Source organism: Littorina saxatilis, linkage group LG13 (genome assembly GCF_037325665.1).
Source record: "Littorina saxatilis isolate snail1 linkage group LG13, US_GU_Lsax_2.0, whole genome shotgun sequence".
Classification (NCBI taxonomy): Eukaryota; Metazoa; Mollusca; class Gastropoda; order Littorinimorpha; family Littorinidae; genus Littorina; species Littorina saxatilis.
The window spans coordinates 41,419,850-41,436,057 of NC_090257.1; the positions used below are offsets into that span (position 1 = coordinate 41,419,850).

At 43.2% G+C, this 16,208-nt stretch overlaps 1 protein-coding gene across 1 annotated transcript in view; it reads left to right on the forward strand.

Moving 5' to 3' along the window:
* Positions 1 to 10,040: 10,040 nt before the first annotated feature.
* Positions 10,041 to 16,208, forward strand: part of LOC138945764 (dynein axonemal heavy chain 2-like) — a 218,479-nt gene continuing 212,311 nt past the window's right edge. The window contains exons 1-2 of the mRNA XM_070317273.1: positions 10,041 to 10,118; positions 11,753 to 11,970. Of these exons, the coding sequence (XP_070173374.1) occupies positions 11,776 to 11,970 (195 nt within the window). The 5' untranslated portion in view covers positions 10,041 to 10,118; positions 11,753 to 11,775. The remainder of the gene's footprint in view (positions 10,119 to 11,752; positions 11,971 to 16,208) is intronic.

The following is a 16,208-nucleotide window of genomic DNA, read 5'->3' on the forward strand; positions in this document are numbered from 1 at the left end:
ACTTTCCTACCCTATTTTTGGGGGCTATGTTACCGTAACCACACCTATTTTTTTTGTTGGCCTTACCAATCCAACAAGAACAAAGAAGAGCAGGTAACTTATTTACATTGAAACAACTCTTCAAAGGTCCTGTTACACGATACAGTTTTGCACCCACCTAGGGACTGACATGCAATATTTTACATGATGGCTCCTGAAATGCGTCAATAGACCAATTCCAGAAAATAACTGTCGGGTTTTTATTGGTTGTGGAAGAGTTGCTTTCTCATGTTTTTTCTTTGCATAATAACACTGTGGCAAGGTACACGTGACATTGTAGGTTTGCCTCGGTGTTTCTTTGCATAATAACACTGTGGCAAGGTACACGTGACATTGTAGGCTTGCCTCAGTGTTTCTTTGCATAATAACACTGTGGCAAGGTACACGTGACATTGTAGGCTTGCCTCAGTGTTTCTTTGTATAATAACACTGTGGCAAGGTACACGTGACATTGTAGGCTTGCCTCAGTGTTTCTTTGTATAACACTGTGGCAAGGTACACGTGACATTGTAGGCTTGCCTCAGTGTTTCTATGTATAATAACACTGTGGCAAGGTACACGTGACATTGTAGGCTTGCCCCAGTGTTTCTATGTATAATAACACTGTGGCAAGGTACACGTGACATTGTAGGCTTGCCTCAGTGTTTCTTTGTATAATAACACTGTGGCAAGGTACACGTGACATTGTAGGCTTGCCCCAGTGTTTCTATGTATAATAACACTGTGGCAAGGTACACGTGACATTGTAGGCTTGCCTCAGTGTTTCTTTGTATAATAACACTGTTGCAAGGTACACGTGACATTGTAGGCTTGCCCCGGTGTTTCTATGTATAATAACACTGTGGCAAGGTACACGTGACATTGTAGGCTTGCCCCAGTGTTTCTATGTATAATAACACTGTGGCAAGGTACACGTGACATTGTAGGCTTGCCTCGGTGTTTCTTTGCATAATAACACTGTGGCAAGGTACACGTGACATTGTAGGCTTGCCTCAGTGTTTCTTTGTATAATAACACTGTGGCAAGGTACACGTGACATTGTAGGCTTGCCTCAGTGTTTCTTTGTATAATAACACTGTGGCAAGGTACACGTGACATTGTAGGCTTGCCCCAGTGTTTCTTTGTATAATAACACTGTGGCAAGGTACACGTGACATTGTAGGCTTGGCCGCTTGCCTCAGTGTTTCTTTGCATAACAAGAAATTCCTCCGAGGTAGGAAAAACACCCCCGTCCTTACCATTCTCACTGCCACCAACTGAGAAGGTTATTTCCCTTTGACCATTAATATGTCCCTCTATAAGTCCTTGTAGAATCTTAATCCACCAATAACTCCCTAACCGTGTGTTTGACTGGTCCCAATTTTTGTAAGTACCGTCTCAGGAATGTATAGAACCTGTTCACCAAGTTTGGTGACGATCGGTCCGTTCATTCTTGAGATCTATATGCGAACACAAACACACAAACAAACAAACAAACAAACACATCGACCGAATCCTATACACACCCCTATACCGGGGGTGTAAAAACAAACACATCGACCGAATCCTATACACACCCCTATACCGGGGGTGTAATAACACATGACATTGTAGGCTTGCCTCAGTGTTTGTATGGAAAACAAAGGAAAGCAACTCTTCCACAACCAAAAAAACTCCAGAAATATTTTCGAACATCGTCTATTCGGCTCTGAGTAGCCGTCGGTGTGGGTGATGTTGGATGCGGCTAGTAGCCGTCAGTGTGGGTGATGTTGGATGCAGCTAGTAGCCGTCAGTGTGGGTGATGTTGGATGCAGCTAGTAGCCGTCAGTGTGGGTGATGTTGGATGCAGCTAGTAGCCGTCAGTGTGGGTGATGTTGGATGCAGCTAGTAGCCGTCAGTGTGGGTGATGTTGGATGCAGCTAGTAGCCGTCAGTGTGGGTGATGTTGGATGCAGCTAGTAGCCGTCAGTGTGGGTGATGTTGGATGCAGCTAGTAGCCGTCAGTGTGGGTGATGTTGGATGCAGCTAGTAGCCGTCAGTGTGGGTGATGTTGGATGCCGCTAGTAGCCGTCAGTGTGGGTGATATTGGATGCAGCTAGTAGCCGTCAGTGTGGGTGATGTTGGATGCAGCTAGTAGCCGTCAGTGTGAGTGATGTTGGATGCAGCTAGTAGCCGTCAGTGTGGGTGATGTTGGATGCAGCTAGTAGCCGTCAGTGTGGGTGATGTTGGATGCAGCTAGTTGCCGTCAGTGTGGGTGATGTTGGATGCAGCTAGTAGCCGTCCGTGTGGGTGATGTTGGATGCAGCTAGTAGCCGTCAGTGTGGGTGATGTTGGATGCAGCTAGTAGCCGTCGGTGTGGGAGATATTGGATGCAGCTAGTAGCCGTCAGTGTGGGTGATGTTGGATGCAGCTAGTAGCCGTCAGTGTGAGTGATGTTGGATGCCGCTAGTAGCCGTCAGTATGGGTGATGTTGGATGCAGCTAGTAGCCGTCAGTGTGGGTGATGTTGGATGCAGCTAGTAGCCGTCAGTGTGGGTGATGTTGGATGCAGCTAGTAGCCATCAGTGTGGGTGATGTTGGATGCAGCTAGTAGCCATCAGTGTGGGTGATGTTGGATGCAGCTAGTAGCCGTCAGTATGGGCGATGTTGGATGCAGCTACATGTATATAAACGCGTAGAAGCGGACCAAAGATAGCTACAAGCAAATGAGTGTTATTCATGAATCGGGTGTTTTAAGCCTGTTGCGTTATAACAAACGGTATTGGCCCTATTTTACCCCATACATTTAATTATATAGCTAGACTGGACGTTTTATACAACAGGACTGGATCTAGGGGGAGGTTGGTTCACCCCCACCCCCCCTTACCCGGCGAATATACCCTTTTTTTTAAGGAGAGACCGAAAATACCCCTTTCAACTGCTAAATTTCAACAGCAGCTGGGGGCAGCCATCCCCTGTACCCTTGCCTCATTTTGGAAGCCCCCCCCCCCCCCTCTCATACACTAGGTCCATCACTGTACACATTATTTCATTACTGGTACAAGTAGTAACAGCCATGATGATTTGTATTTTTCAGAAAAAGGAAGAGAAGAAGAAGAAAAAGAAAGAGAAGAAGAAGGCAAAAGACAAAGACAGAGAGGAGAAGAAACCAGCGCGTGCGGCGTTTGACCGTGAAAAGGACCTCAAGGTCAACAAGTTTGATGACGCGCAGCGCAAGGCAATCATCAAGAAGTCCGCCATGTTGAACACCAGGTTTCAGCACAGCGGTGCCACTTCCAGCTTCCTGTGAAGGCTGAAACTGATCGGATTCAACTACACTCGAAATTCATGTGTTCCATTTTTGAACACCCTTTCTCTAACCAGTTTTGAACACATTATGAAAAAGTAAGACATAATTCTACTATAAAAAGGTAGCACTTGTATGGTAAACACTAGTGTTCAATTGAACACTAGTGTTTACCATGAGCTACCTTTCGCTTCTACGACATCGCACTGTGTTCAAAACTGGTGACAGACAGGGTGTTCAAAACTGGTTACAGACAGGGTGTTCAAAAGTGGAATGCTTCAGACTACAGCGTACAAACAAAAAGACCAGGACAATTCGTAACTGCATGGTGCCATTGATGTCCCGTTGTCACAAAACATAGTTAAGTCTTGCTGAGTTCTGGCTGAACATATACATTTAGTAATGAATACGTCAACCACGTTTCATAACAGCGGCACCACTTTCAGTTTCTTGTGAACTGTGAAACTGATCTGATCAATCTACAAACGGTCCATGATATTTGGTAACTGATGCCATTGATGTGTCGTTGTCACAAAACATAGTTAAGTCTTGCTGAGTTCTGGCTGAACATATACATTTGGTATTGAGTATGATAACAACCAGGTTTTATCACAGCGGCACCACTTCCAGTTTCTTGTGAACTGTGAAACTGATCTGATCAATCTACAAACGGTCCATGATATTTGGTAACTGATGCCATTGATGTGTCGTTGTCACAAAACATAGTTAAGTCTTGCTGAGTTCTGGCTGAACATATACATTTGGTAATGAGTATGATAACAACCAGGTTTTATCACAGCGGCACCACTTCCATGTTTTTGTGAACTGTGAAACTGATCTGATCAATCTACAAACGGTCCATGATATTTGGTAACTGATGCCATTGATGTGTCGTTGTCACAAAACATAGTTAAGTCTTGCTGAGTTCTGGCTGAACATATACAGTTGGTAATGAGTATGATAACAACCAGGTTTTATCATAGCGGCACCACTTCCAGTTTCTTGTGAACTGTGAAACTGATCTGATCAATCTACAAACGGTCTATGATATTTGATAACTGATGCCATTGATGAGTCGTTGTTATAAAACATAGTTAAGTCTTGCTGAACGTATACATTTGGTAATGAATATAGGTTTGAGCACAGCAGCATCATTTGCAGCTTCCCGTGGTCTGCCACAAGAAACACATTCAACTTGAAATTGTAATGCCACTGATGTCTTCTTCTTCTTCTGCGTTCGTGGGCTGAAACTCCCACGTACACTCGTGTTTTTGCACGAGTGGAATTTTACGTGTATGACCGTTTTTACCCCGCCATTAAGGCAGCCATACGCCGCTTTCGGAGGAGCACTGATGTCTCATTCGTATAAACTTGATCAAAGGGGCATCGTCCACGGAGTGTCATGTAATGGACAAACCAGTGGCAGAAACGACGTGTTCGACTTTGACACAATCACACAAATATCACCATTGGTAGTAGTAGAAATAGCAGTAGTAAAATTGTCATCAATAAGTACTAGTGTCACATGATTCAATAAAGGCCATTCATTGGATAGAGGGAGTGCGCTAAGCCGGTTAGCGCACTCCATTTTGTATTCAATGTGCAATAGTGTACTTGTGTTTTAGCTAAAAAGGCACTTTCGCAGGCAGACAATATTGCTTTTCTCATCCTGCTGAGTAATGGCTGGGCATTCAAATGTTAGCTTGTAAGGGACATTCTTGCAAAGCCAGTAGTGTCCATAAAGACCAAGAAGAAAAACAACAACAATGTTTTAGATACTCAGACAGACACTATTTTTTTCCTGACCCTGGGACTTATGTACCGACCATAATTTTTGGGGCCTTGGCATCGGAAACAAACATTTTATGTTGTGGGCTTAGAAGGGAAAAGAGGACTTGATGAAAAGGGTGAAAGGCGAGGAAATAGATCATGACAAAAATTCTGGCAATTTTTACGATCATTTTTCTCAGTTCTTCTTCTTCTGCGTTCCCGATTTTTCCTCAGTGCGTGTTCAAGTTCAGTTTTTGTCTACTCGATTGTAAAATGGCATGCACGTGTACATATAAGCGTACATGTAGTTGTTAAGGCCAAAAAAAAAAATTGTCTGTTTAGGGTAACATGACCAAAAAAAGTAGGGTCGGTAGGTAGGTAAAGTTTTTTTTTTTTTTTTTTTTTTTTTTTGTGTGTGTGTGTAAATGCTATGTTGGCTGAACATTCACTTCTTATATTTGATGAATACATGTTTCAAAACTAACGTATAAATAAAACAGAGAGAAAGGGAGAGAAAGAAACGCCAAATGTCTCTTTTTAGCATTTTTACCTCTTTTTTTTTCTTTTTTTTTTTGAAATCAAAAAAAAGTTTTTGGGTCGGCGCCAAATCGATAGGGTCGGTCGGGTTACCCTAAACAGACAATTTTTTTTTGTTGGCCTAATGTACTTGCGTGGTCCAGCAGGATGTTTCATGTTAATAACTATTGGTCCTAACACGGTTCAGCCAGTATAGGGTCTATGACATTTCGAGTGTTGATTTTTCTCTCTTGGAAATTCCAATGCTGAAGGATACAGGAGTTGGTAATGATAATTTTGTGTGTGGATTTTCTTTGTGTTTGTGTGAAAATAAAACGTTTAAAACACTAAGCTGTTAACTTACTCAGTCATATTTATCCAGTGTGTGTGTGTGTGTGTGTGTGTGTGATTGTGTTTGTGTATGTGCGTGCGTGAGTGAGCCTGCGTGCGTGTGTGTGAGCGTGTGCGCGCGCGCGCGAGTGTGTGTGTCATCTGGAAGAATTTGTGTGTGGTTTCCTGGACATTGGTCTAGCAGTTTTCTCAGAATCGCTCTAAACATACACACACTCAGACACACATATACTGCCACTCTTGTCTCGATTTCTGGTCTGCGTGAAAACATTTATTCAAAACTTGTCTAAATGTAACAAGTCGCGCAAGGCGAAATTACTACATTTAGTCAAGCTGTCTAACTCACAGAATGAAACTGAACGCACTGAATTTGTTCACCAAGACAAGACAGGCTCGTCAATCCCTGCGACATAGAATTCGCTCACTTTTCACGTGCAAAAAGAAGTGAAAGCGACAAGCCAGAATAGCGCGTTAGCGTATTGAGCTGAGCAGGAAAGCGCGCTTTTCTGTATTATTTTTAATTTTCTGAGCATGTTTTGAGTAAAACATATCCTATGTATATGTTTTTGGAATCAGGAAATGATAAAGGATCAGATGAAATCATTTTTTGATCGATTTCTTACATTTTATTCGTAGTACTAATTAACCTATTTTCGTTAATTGTGATCACATTTTAAGAGTAAACATGACATATGCATATATTTTCTGATTCAGAATTTGATGAAGAATACGATGCAATCAATTTTGAATCTCTTTGCGAAAATTTGATTTTAATGACAACTTTAATGAGCAAACTCATTAATTAATTTTTAAGCCTCCAAGCTGAAATACAATACCAAAGTCCGGGCTTCGTCGAAGATTTCTTGACCAAAATTTCAACAAAATTGGTTGAAAAATGAGAGCGTGACAGTGACGCCTCAACTTTCACAAAAAGCCGGATATGACGTCATCAAAGACACTAGTATCACAAAAAAGAAAAAACGTGTGGGGATATTATACTCAGGAACTCTCATGTTAGGTTTCAGGAAGATTGGTCCAGTAGTTTTCTCGGAACCGTTCTATACACACACCCAAACATACACACATACACCACGACCCTCGTCTCGATTCCTCGTCTCTACGTTAAAACATTTAGTCATAACTTGACTAAATGTAACAAGTCGCGTAAGGCGAAATTACTACATTTAGTCAAGCTGTGGAACTCACAGAATGAAATTGAACGTAGTCCGCCGCTAGTGCAAAAGGCAGTGAAAGTGACGAGCCTGTTTGGCGCGGTAGCGATTGCGCTGTGCTTCATAGCACGCTTTACTGTACCTCTCTTCGTTTTAACTTTCTGAGCGTGTTTTTAATCCAAACATATCATATCTATATATGTTTTTGGAATCAGGAACCGACAAGGAATAAGATGAAAGTGTTTTTAAATTGATTTCGAAAATTTAATTTTGATCATAATTTTTAATTTATTTAATTTTCAGAGCTTGTTTTTGATCCAAATATAACATATTTATATGTTTTTGGAATCAGAAAATGATGAAGAATAAGATGAACGTAAATTTGGATCGTTTTAGAATTTTTTGTTGTTGCAATTTTTCAGATTTTTAATGACCAAAGTCATTGATTAATTTTTAAGCCACCATGCTGAAATGCAATACCGAAGTCCGGCCTTTGTCGAAGATTGCTTGGCCAAAATTTCAATCAATTTGATTAAAAAATGAGGGTGTGACAGTGCCGCCTCAAGTTTTACAAAAAGCCGGATATGACGTCATCAAAGACATTTATCGAAAAAATGAAAACAACATCCGGGGATATCATACCCATGAACTCTCATGTAAACTTTCATAAAGATCGGTCCAGTAGTTTACTCTGAATCGCTCTACACACACACACGCACACACACACACACACACACACACACACACACACACACACACACACACACACACACACACACACACACACACACACACATACACACATACACCATGACCCTCGTCTCGATTCCCCCTCTATGTTAAAACATTTAGTCAAAACTTGACTAAATGTAAAAAGTGGAGGAAAGCCATTCAAAAACAAACAGAGACAGAACAGAACAACAGATCTATGCATGCACGCCCAGAGCCGGACTAGGCTAAGAGGAGGGGGGGGGGGTTGCCAGTGGTGGTCCAGGGGGATGTTCCCCCTGGCGGCAGGGGCGGATCAGTTCATTTTATGGGGGGGGGGGGGGGTTCAAAAGTATATTGTGAAGATATGGGTGTGAAGGCGCGAAGCGCCGATCCGACGGCGCAAAGTGCCTAGCTTGCTAGGGGGGTCCGGGGGCATGCCCCCCCGGAAAATTTTGAAAAAAAGGATGCAAAATGGTGCAATCTGGTGCATTCTGAGGATGATCATTACCAGTTTCAGGCAGCAGATTTTGTCACTGAATAATACCCCAAAAATTGAAACTCAATGTAAAATAAAGAAATGCATACCTCATTCAATATTTTTATTTTTTGGCTGGGGAAGGGGGGGTCCGGAAACCCTAGAAACACCCCCCCTCCCCCGTCGTCCGCCCCTGGGCGGGGTCAAGGGGCAGAGCCCCTTGTGGGGGTCAGGGGGCAAAGCCCCCTGAAGCTGATGGGTAGGTCATATTCTGAGATAGGAAAATGGTCGCTCCTTGCATGAAACGGCATAAAATAAGCAATAATAAAAAAAAATTAAATAAGTAAGGTACATGTTTAGGCTAGGGGGGGGGGGGGGTTGCGCAACCCCCATAACCCCCCCGGTAATCCGGCCCTGACGCCGGTGTAACACGAGAAAATTACTCCCACGAGATTTTTACTCCGGAGTAAAAAATTTCGTACGAAAATGTTACTCCCTTTACGAAAAAAGCACTCCCCCATTACACAAGAAAATTACTCCCCACGACAGGTGAGTTCCGAGTAAACATTTTGTACACAAATGTTACTCCCCTGACGAACACAAAACGAATAAATTACTTCACCCTAACACGAGCGATTTAACTTCAGGTGTACGAAATTTATACTCCCTTGTCCCCTGTTAGTCTTGGTGGTGGAAGGGGTGGAGGGAGGGTAGCGCGACAATCGTTTGCGCGAGATCACATTATTGGTATTATCCATAGATCTATTTTACTGGAAGTAAAAAAAAATGGGGAGTAAAAATTTCGTGGAGGGAGTAATTTGTTCGTGCCTTGGAGAGTTCTTTTCTCGACCGGTGTAACACGAGAACATTACTCCCACGAGATTTTTACTCCGGAGTAAACATTTCGTACGAAAATGTTAATCTCTGTACGAAAAAAGCACTCCCCCATTACACGAGAAAATTACTCCCCACGACAGGTGAGTTCCGAGTAAACATTTCGTACACAAATGTTACTCCCCTGACGAATAAAAAACGAATAAATTACTTCACCCTAACACGAGCAATTTAACTTCCCATGCCAGGTGTACGAAATTTATACTCCCTTGTCCCCTGTTAGTCTTGGTGGTGGAAGGGGTGGAGGGAGGGTAGCGCGACAATCATTTGCGCGAGATCACATATTGGCATTATCCCTTCTATTCGCCCGCATCCTATTTTCGCGTACGAGATTTGTACTGGAAGTAAAACAAATGTGGAGTAAAAATTTCGTGGAGGGAGTAATTTTTTCGTGCCTTCGGGAATTCTTTTCTCGTACGAAACATTTACTCGGAGTAAGAATTTCGTACAAAATTTCTACTCCGGAGTACATTTTTCATGGAGTAAAAATTTTGTGTTACACCGGCAGACATTAGACAGACATTATTTTACAGATCTAAATTATATGCACTCACACTCACAAACACGCACGCATGCACACACACACACACACGCACGCACGCACACGCACGCAGACACGCACGCACACACACACAGACACACTTACACACACACACACACACACACACACACACACACACACACACAACACACACACACACAGACACACACACACACACACACACACACACACACAACACACACACACACACACACACACCATTAATTCGTTCTCTGTTGACTAACACTACGATGACTGGTCTGTGCAACCGAGATCTAATTTACAACAAGAGTTACCCCCCTTCGTAAGTCAGTGTCCAAAATTTAAACTGGTCATTGATTGTGGTTTCTACCACACATAACACTTAGATTTCGTTTTTGAAAGAGGTAAGCTCATACATGTTTGTTACTTTTCTGCGAGAACATGCGATAATGATTAGTTTTTCCGTCTAGACAATAATTTTTGTGCATTGGTGGGGCCCAGATCAGTTTTTGAAGAGGCGATCGAAATCGATCGGCCAAGGACAACCAAGGTCAAAAGATATTTCATGTGATTTGATTTGATTACCTAACATCTTTATTCCGCTCCTCCCAGATCACATACATTTGGCTCCTTTGAGTCCGTCTGTCTCTGTTTCTGGTGTTCGCAAAAGAATCTTATACTTGGTTTGAAAATGATAAGCTGACCCATGATCTTTATTGTAAACTCTAGATCCTCTTCCTCCTCCCCTTCCACTGTTGCCAGCACAATGAGAACAATGATCAAGAGTGGAGATGAGTTCGAAGCCCTGCAATATATAATGTGCATAAGCTTTGTATTGGAATTGTTTCTTTTCAGTTTAGATCTTGCACACGTCAAACAAGCATAAATTTACAGGCAGTGCTGTATTTTTAAGACTACAAATTCTAGATCGTACTGACTCACACTGGCTCGCAAATCATAAGATAGTACAGTGCACCCACACACAGATGAGCTTCTTTCTCTTGAACATATGGACATGTTTTATTCATTTTGAAGAAACGAACAACACCGTGATCGTGTGTAAACGAGTCGTCGAGTGCCTTTCATTCTTTTATTCAGGGGTAAAAAAACAAAATTATACATTCTATGCATTTGTTCTTTTCATTTTAAAACTTGTAAACACCTTTTCCAACATTTTGGCCATTTTGCATTCTCACCTTTGCAACACCAGGGAGGAAAAAAGGCCACAGCTTTTTTAAATTTGTATGTCAAACTTGTAAATCTCTTTTCTCTTATGTTCTGGACATTTCATTCTCATCTTTGCAATTTAAGCAGGGAGAGATATATCACGCAGCGAACGAGAAGACACATTTTTTGTAATTTCAAACTTTTCAACTCTTTTCCCTTCAAAGTTCAATTCTCATCTTTGTGAACACAATGCCTCGCATATTTTCCTGTCGAAAATTCTCACTTGAAAACCAATTTTCTTACATTTTGAAATTGTTATTACCATCTCTGCAAGAGCAGGTACTGGTAGGCAAACATGCCCCTTTTTTGACTCACATGCGAAGCAAAAGTGAGTCTATGTACTCACCCGAGTCGTCCGTCCGTCCGTCCGGACGTCCGTCCGGACGTCCGTCCGTCCGTCCGGAAAACTTTCCTTGCTTTTCCAAAGAAACGCTAAGGCAAGCTAGATGTGACAATGATGAGGCTTGCCTCAGTGTTTCTATGGAAACAAGGGAAAGTAACTCTTTTACAAACCGTAAAAACCCGACAGCGTCATTTCCGAACATTGTTTACCGTAAAAGGGGGGGGGGGGGGGGGGGGGGGAGTTAACGTCCTCTCAGAAAATATTTCCATTTGGGACAAGAATTGGTGATAGGCCCTACGCTAAGGATATTGTTTACCGCCGAGGTAGACTGGTATAAAGAGGGGCAAGTTACAGAAACCCTACCAACTCGGGATTGTCACCGCTCGTCTCAGAACTGGGGAGGCAAAATGCCAGCATTCTTCTAAGGTTCAAACTTGTAAACCTCTTTCGGACATTTTCCGTTCTCAGCTCGTCACAATCAGGCAGTCAAAATGCCAAAAAAAGGCAGAGGAAAGAGCGGCAAGAAGTCGGGAACGAACTCTTCTGCTATCTCGAGACAAATCTCTCTGGCCGAGGTGAGGATTAACCACCCCGAGGTCACCATGGAGATCGCTCCCGAGATATCCAGTCCAGAACCACCACCGCCACCACCTCCACCCCCACCCCCACGTCGAGAAAAATCCATGGTGAGTAGGCTACATGATACATCCTTTTGTTCTGCATACGTGAGAGAGTTGATTTTAGGACGCCCCCATTCTATACGGATAGTTTCGAGGTTGACCATGGGCAGCGCCATTTTGTTGTGAAATACGTCATCAGTTTGTGTACACAGGAAGTTGTGACATCCGTCACCCTATGGGAGGGGTGACGTCAAAATTGTTCATCTGTAGAAAGTTGTGAAATCCGTCACCCTATGGGAGGGGTGACGTCAAAATTGGTCATCACAGAGTTTGTGTAACACAGGAAGTTGTGAAATACGTCACCCTATGGGAGGGGTGACGTCAAAATTGTTCAACAAAAACATGATATGTCGCATTGTGCAGGGTCAACTGCAACAAACTCAAACCGAGCCATTCATACCTAGCTGTATTTGAGTGACTTATATACCCGACATTTTTATTTCTTATTTTTAGCACAGGTGTAGGAAAAATCATGAACCAAAATGTTATTTATTTTCTAATTTAACATTTTTTTTACAAATATGACCATGGTCTTTTAAACATACAGTGACATTAAACATTGTTATGTTAAAAAAAAGAAAAAAGAAAAAAAGCTTTTGTGCACAAATCAGAAAATACATTGTACATTTTACCTACAGGCCAAACCGTGAGTGTCTGTGGCAAAGCCCGACCCAGGAAATTGCACTGATTTTATATTTAGATCAGAGAGAAATTGTCAAGAACAGGCGCTTGCATTTGGATGTGTCCAATGATAGTAGGTTTGGTTGTGATCAATCAGAATAATGTAGGAATAAAAATGTATGACAGTTTAGTATGATGACATGTAATTCACATATGCTGAAATATGATATTATACATCATGTAATATTATTATGGCTGTTGCCATGACCATGAAACCCAACAAAGGTTTAATGTAATGTAATTCAAAATACCAAAACCGAGCACCTATTAATCTCGTCTTTGCGCGTGAAGATTGAGGCCGTCTGCCAGTAGCGGTTAGGTCATACAGTGGAACCCCTCTCTAGCGACCTTTAAAATGTTGACAAAAATCGGTCCTTGTGGAGGAGGGTCCTTACAGAGGGAGGGGGCGGAGTCAGGGGGCCACAAAGAAAGTCAGATTTAAAAAAAAAAAGAAAACAGAGAAGTTTGAGTTGCTGACGACCGTTCTCTCTGAAAGCAAACTGCTTCGATTTCATGTTTGTCCTTGGTGTCCACCAGTTCTGGTGCATGTACTACCCTGGCCAAGTTTCCTCTCAAGACATCAAAGAGACCGCCCCAGTATACTCTACAGCCTCTGGGCGAACCACCTCTCATAGCTAAAACTGGGTCAATGACCCCTGGGAAGAAGGTCAGTGTCTATAAAAATTTTACTCCTAGGCCTGCGGCCAGGGGGGGGGGAGTATACCGGTACCATTTGAGAATCAGACCAAATGAGAATTGAACCATTTGAGAACATCCTTTTTTTTTCAATCACTACATCGAAGGCCTGCGGCCCGGGGTTCACATGGGTTGGTTTGTTTGTTTGTTTCAAACCCACACCCATATACACACATTTCCCATTTAAACCATTTGTCGGCCCCCTGTCGATATTTATCGACTAAGTTCCTTGTTTACTTTTAGAATGGAATTGTAAAGCACCTGGAGCCACTTGATGGGACTCGCGCTATAGAAAAGTTATTTATTATTATTATTGACTCACCTGACTGATAGGTGAGTCTTAGTATTCATATGTCCGTCTGTATGGACGGGCGGCCGGCCGTCCGTGGACAAAAAACTTAACGTTGAGGTTATCTCGAATGTTTTTCAAGCTAGACCTTTGAAACTTTGCATACTGTTAGGGTTTGATGATCTCACGAAGTGACCCCAGCTTGGTTGACCCTAGTCAAATTTTGGGGTCACAGCGGGGTCATGTTCGTTTCATAAAAACTTAACGTTGAGGTTATCTTGGATGTTTTTTTAAGCTAGAGCTTTGAAACTTTGCACACTTCTAGGGTTTGATAGTCTCCCGACTAAGTTTGATTGACCCTCGTCAGGTGTTTGGGTCACAGGGGGTCATGTTTAATTCATAATAACTTAACATTGACGTTATTTCAGGCGTATTTAAAGCTAGAGCTTTGAAACGTGATACATTGGGGCGGGGACATAGCTCAGTTGGTAGCGCGCTGGATTTGTATTCAGTTGGCCGCTGTCAGCGTGAGTTCAAACCCACGTTCGGCGGAAATTTATTTCTCAGAGTCAACTTTGTGTGCAGACTCTCTTCGGTGTCCGAACACCCCCCGTGTACACTACATTGGGGTGTGCACGTTAAAGATCCCACGATTGACAAAAGGGTCTTTCCTGGCAAAATTGCTTAGGCACAGTTAATAATTGTCTACCTATACCCGTGTGACTTGGAATAATAGGCCGTGAAAGGTAAATATGCGCCGAAATGGCTGCAATCTACTGGCCGTATAAAATTTCATCTCACACGGCATCATTGCAGAGCGCCTTGAACTGTACCCACGTCGGAATATGCGCGATATAAGCGTTTGATTGATTGAAACGTTGCACACTTCAAGGGTTTGAGGATTTGCCGACATGACCCTCGTCGCATTTTGGGGTTACAGCGGGGTCATGTTCATACAAACATTGAGTTGAGTTTTCCTAGGAACCCACACAACTGTAGGTGTTGATAATTATCAGACAAGACAAAAATTTGGCTTGTTTTCGTCCGATTTAAGATTTTTACCACTGAAAATATCCATTGAGCTATGAAGAAAATAAGTCTTGACCTCATCAAGCTATGATGTCATTGTTTGATTTAGTCACAGCTTAGTGTCTGGGCTATTTATCTCGGATTTTTGTTGTTGAAGCTGGAGCATTGAAACTTCTAGGGTTTGATGATCGCCGATTTCGGGGGTTGCATGCCCACCAAACTCTTACAGGATCTTTTCCGTGCGTACTTTGTATTGTGCTTGCGTGTACACACAAAGGGGGACAAGGCACTGGTCTGCACATAGTAAGTCGACCTGGGAGATGGGAAAACCTTCCACCCATAACCCACGTTCTAAAGCGTGTCTTGTGACCAGTATGCTTAAAGTTACTGGACCTGTCATGTCCAGGTGCACGGATCCCCCAGGGCTTTCAGTCATGCCTCAGGCAGCTATACGTTTGAAAAAAGACCAAGTTTCATTGACTTTCATGCAATGAGTCTTCTTCTTCTTCTTCTTCTGCGTTCGTGGGCTGAAACTCCCTCGTACACTCGTGTTTTTGCACGAGTGGAATTTTACGTGTATGACCGTTTTTACCCCGCCACTTAGGCAGCCATACGCCGCTTTCGGAGGAAGCATGCTGGGTATTTTCGTGTTTCTATAACCCACCGAACTCTGACATGGATTACAGGATCTTTTCCGTGCGCACTTGGTCTTGTGCTTGCGTGTACACACGAAGGGGGATAAGCCACTAGCAGGTCTGCACATAAGTTGACCTGGGAGATCAGAAAAATCTCCACACCCCACCAGGCGGCCGCGGCCGGGATTCGAACCCTCGACCTTCCGATTAAGAGGCCGACGTCTTACCACCCCGCCACAGCGCCCGTCTATGCAATGAGTCAAAAACTGCACTTTTTTTAGGAATCAATTTTAGACTGCCTCCGGGCAAGAATGAGTCGCCTTCATCAACCAGGTTCACATCAGGTCCCGCACGTGAACAAATTAGTGAAAAACCTCCATGGAAGTCCATTAGCCTCGGCGAGAGAGAGAATTCTGTCTGATTTGGGTACTTTACGTCAATTTCTTATTTCAACCGGTAAAATACTGGTTAACGCCAATACTGTGCGCGAGAGGGTGTCGGTGTGTCACCTACGTTACAGTGTGTCTTGTGACCTGTCTGGTGAACAGAGTGACTGGGTGCGCGACAGGGTGTCGGTGTGTCATCTACGTTACACAGTTTGTCTTGTGACCTGTCCGGTGAACAGAGTGACTGGGTGCGCGACAGGGTGTCGGTGTGTCATCTACGTTACACAGTTTGTCTTGTGACCTGTCCGGTGAACAGAGTGACTGGGTGCGCGACAGGGTGTCGGTGTGTCATCTACGTTACACAGTTTGTCTTGTGACCTGTCCGGTGAACAGAGTGACTGGGTGCGCGACAGGGTGTCGGTGTGTCATCTACGTTACACAGTTTGTCTTGTGACCTGTCTGGTGAACAGAGTGACTGGGTGCGCGACAGGGTGTCGGTGTGTCATCTACGTTACACAGTTTGTCTTG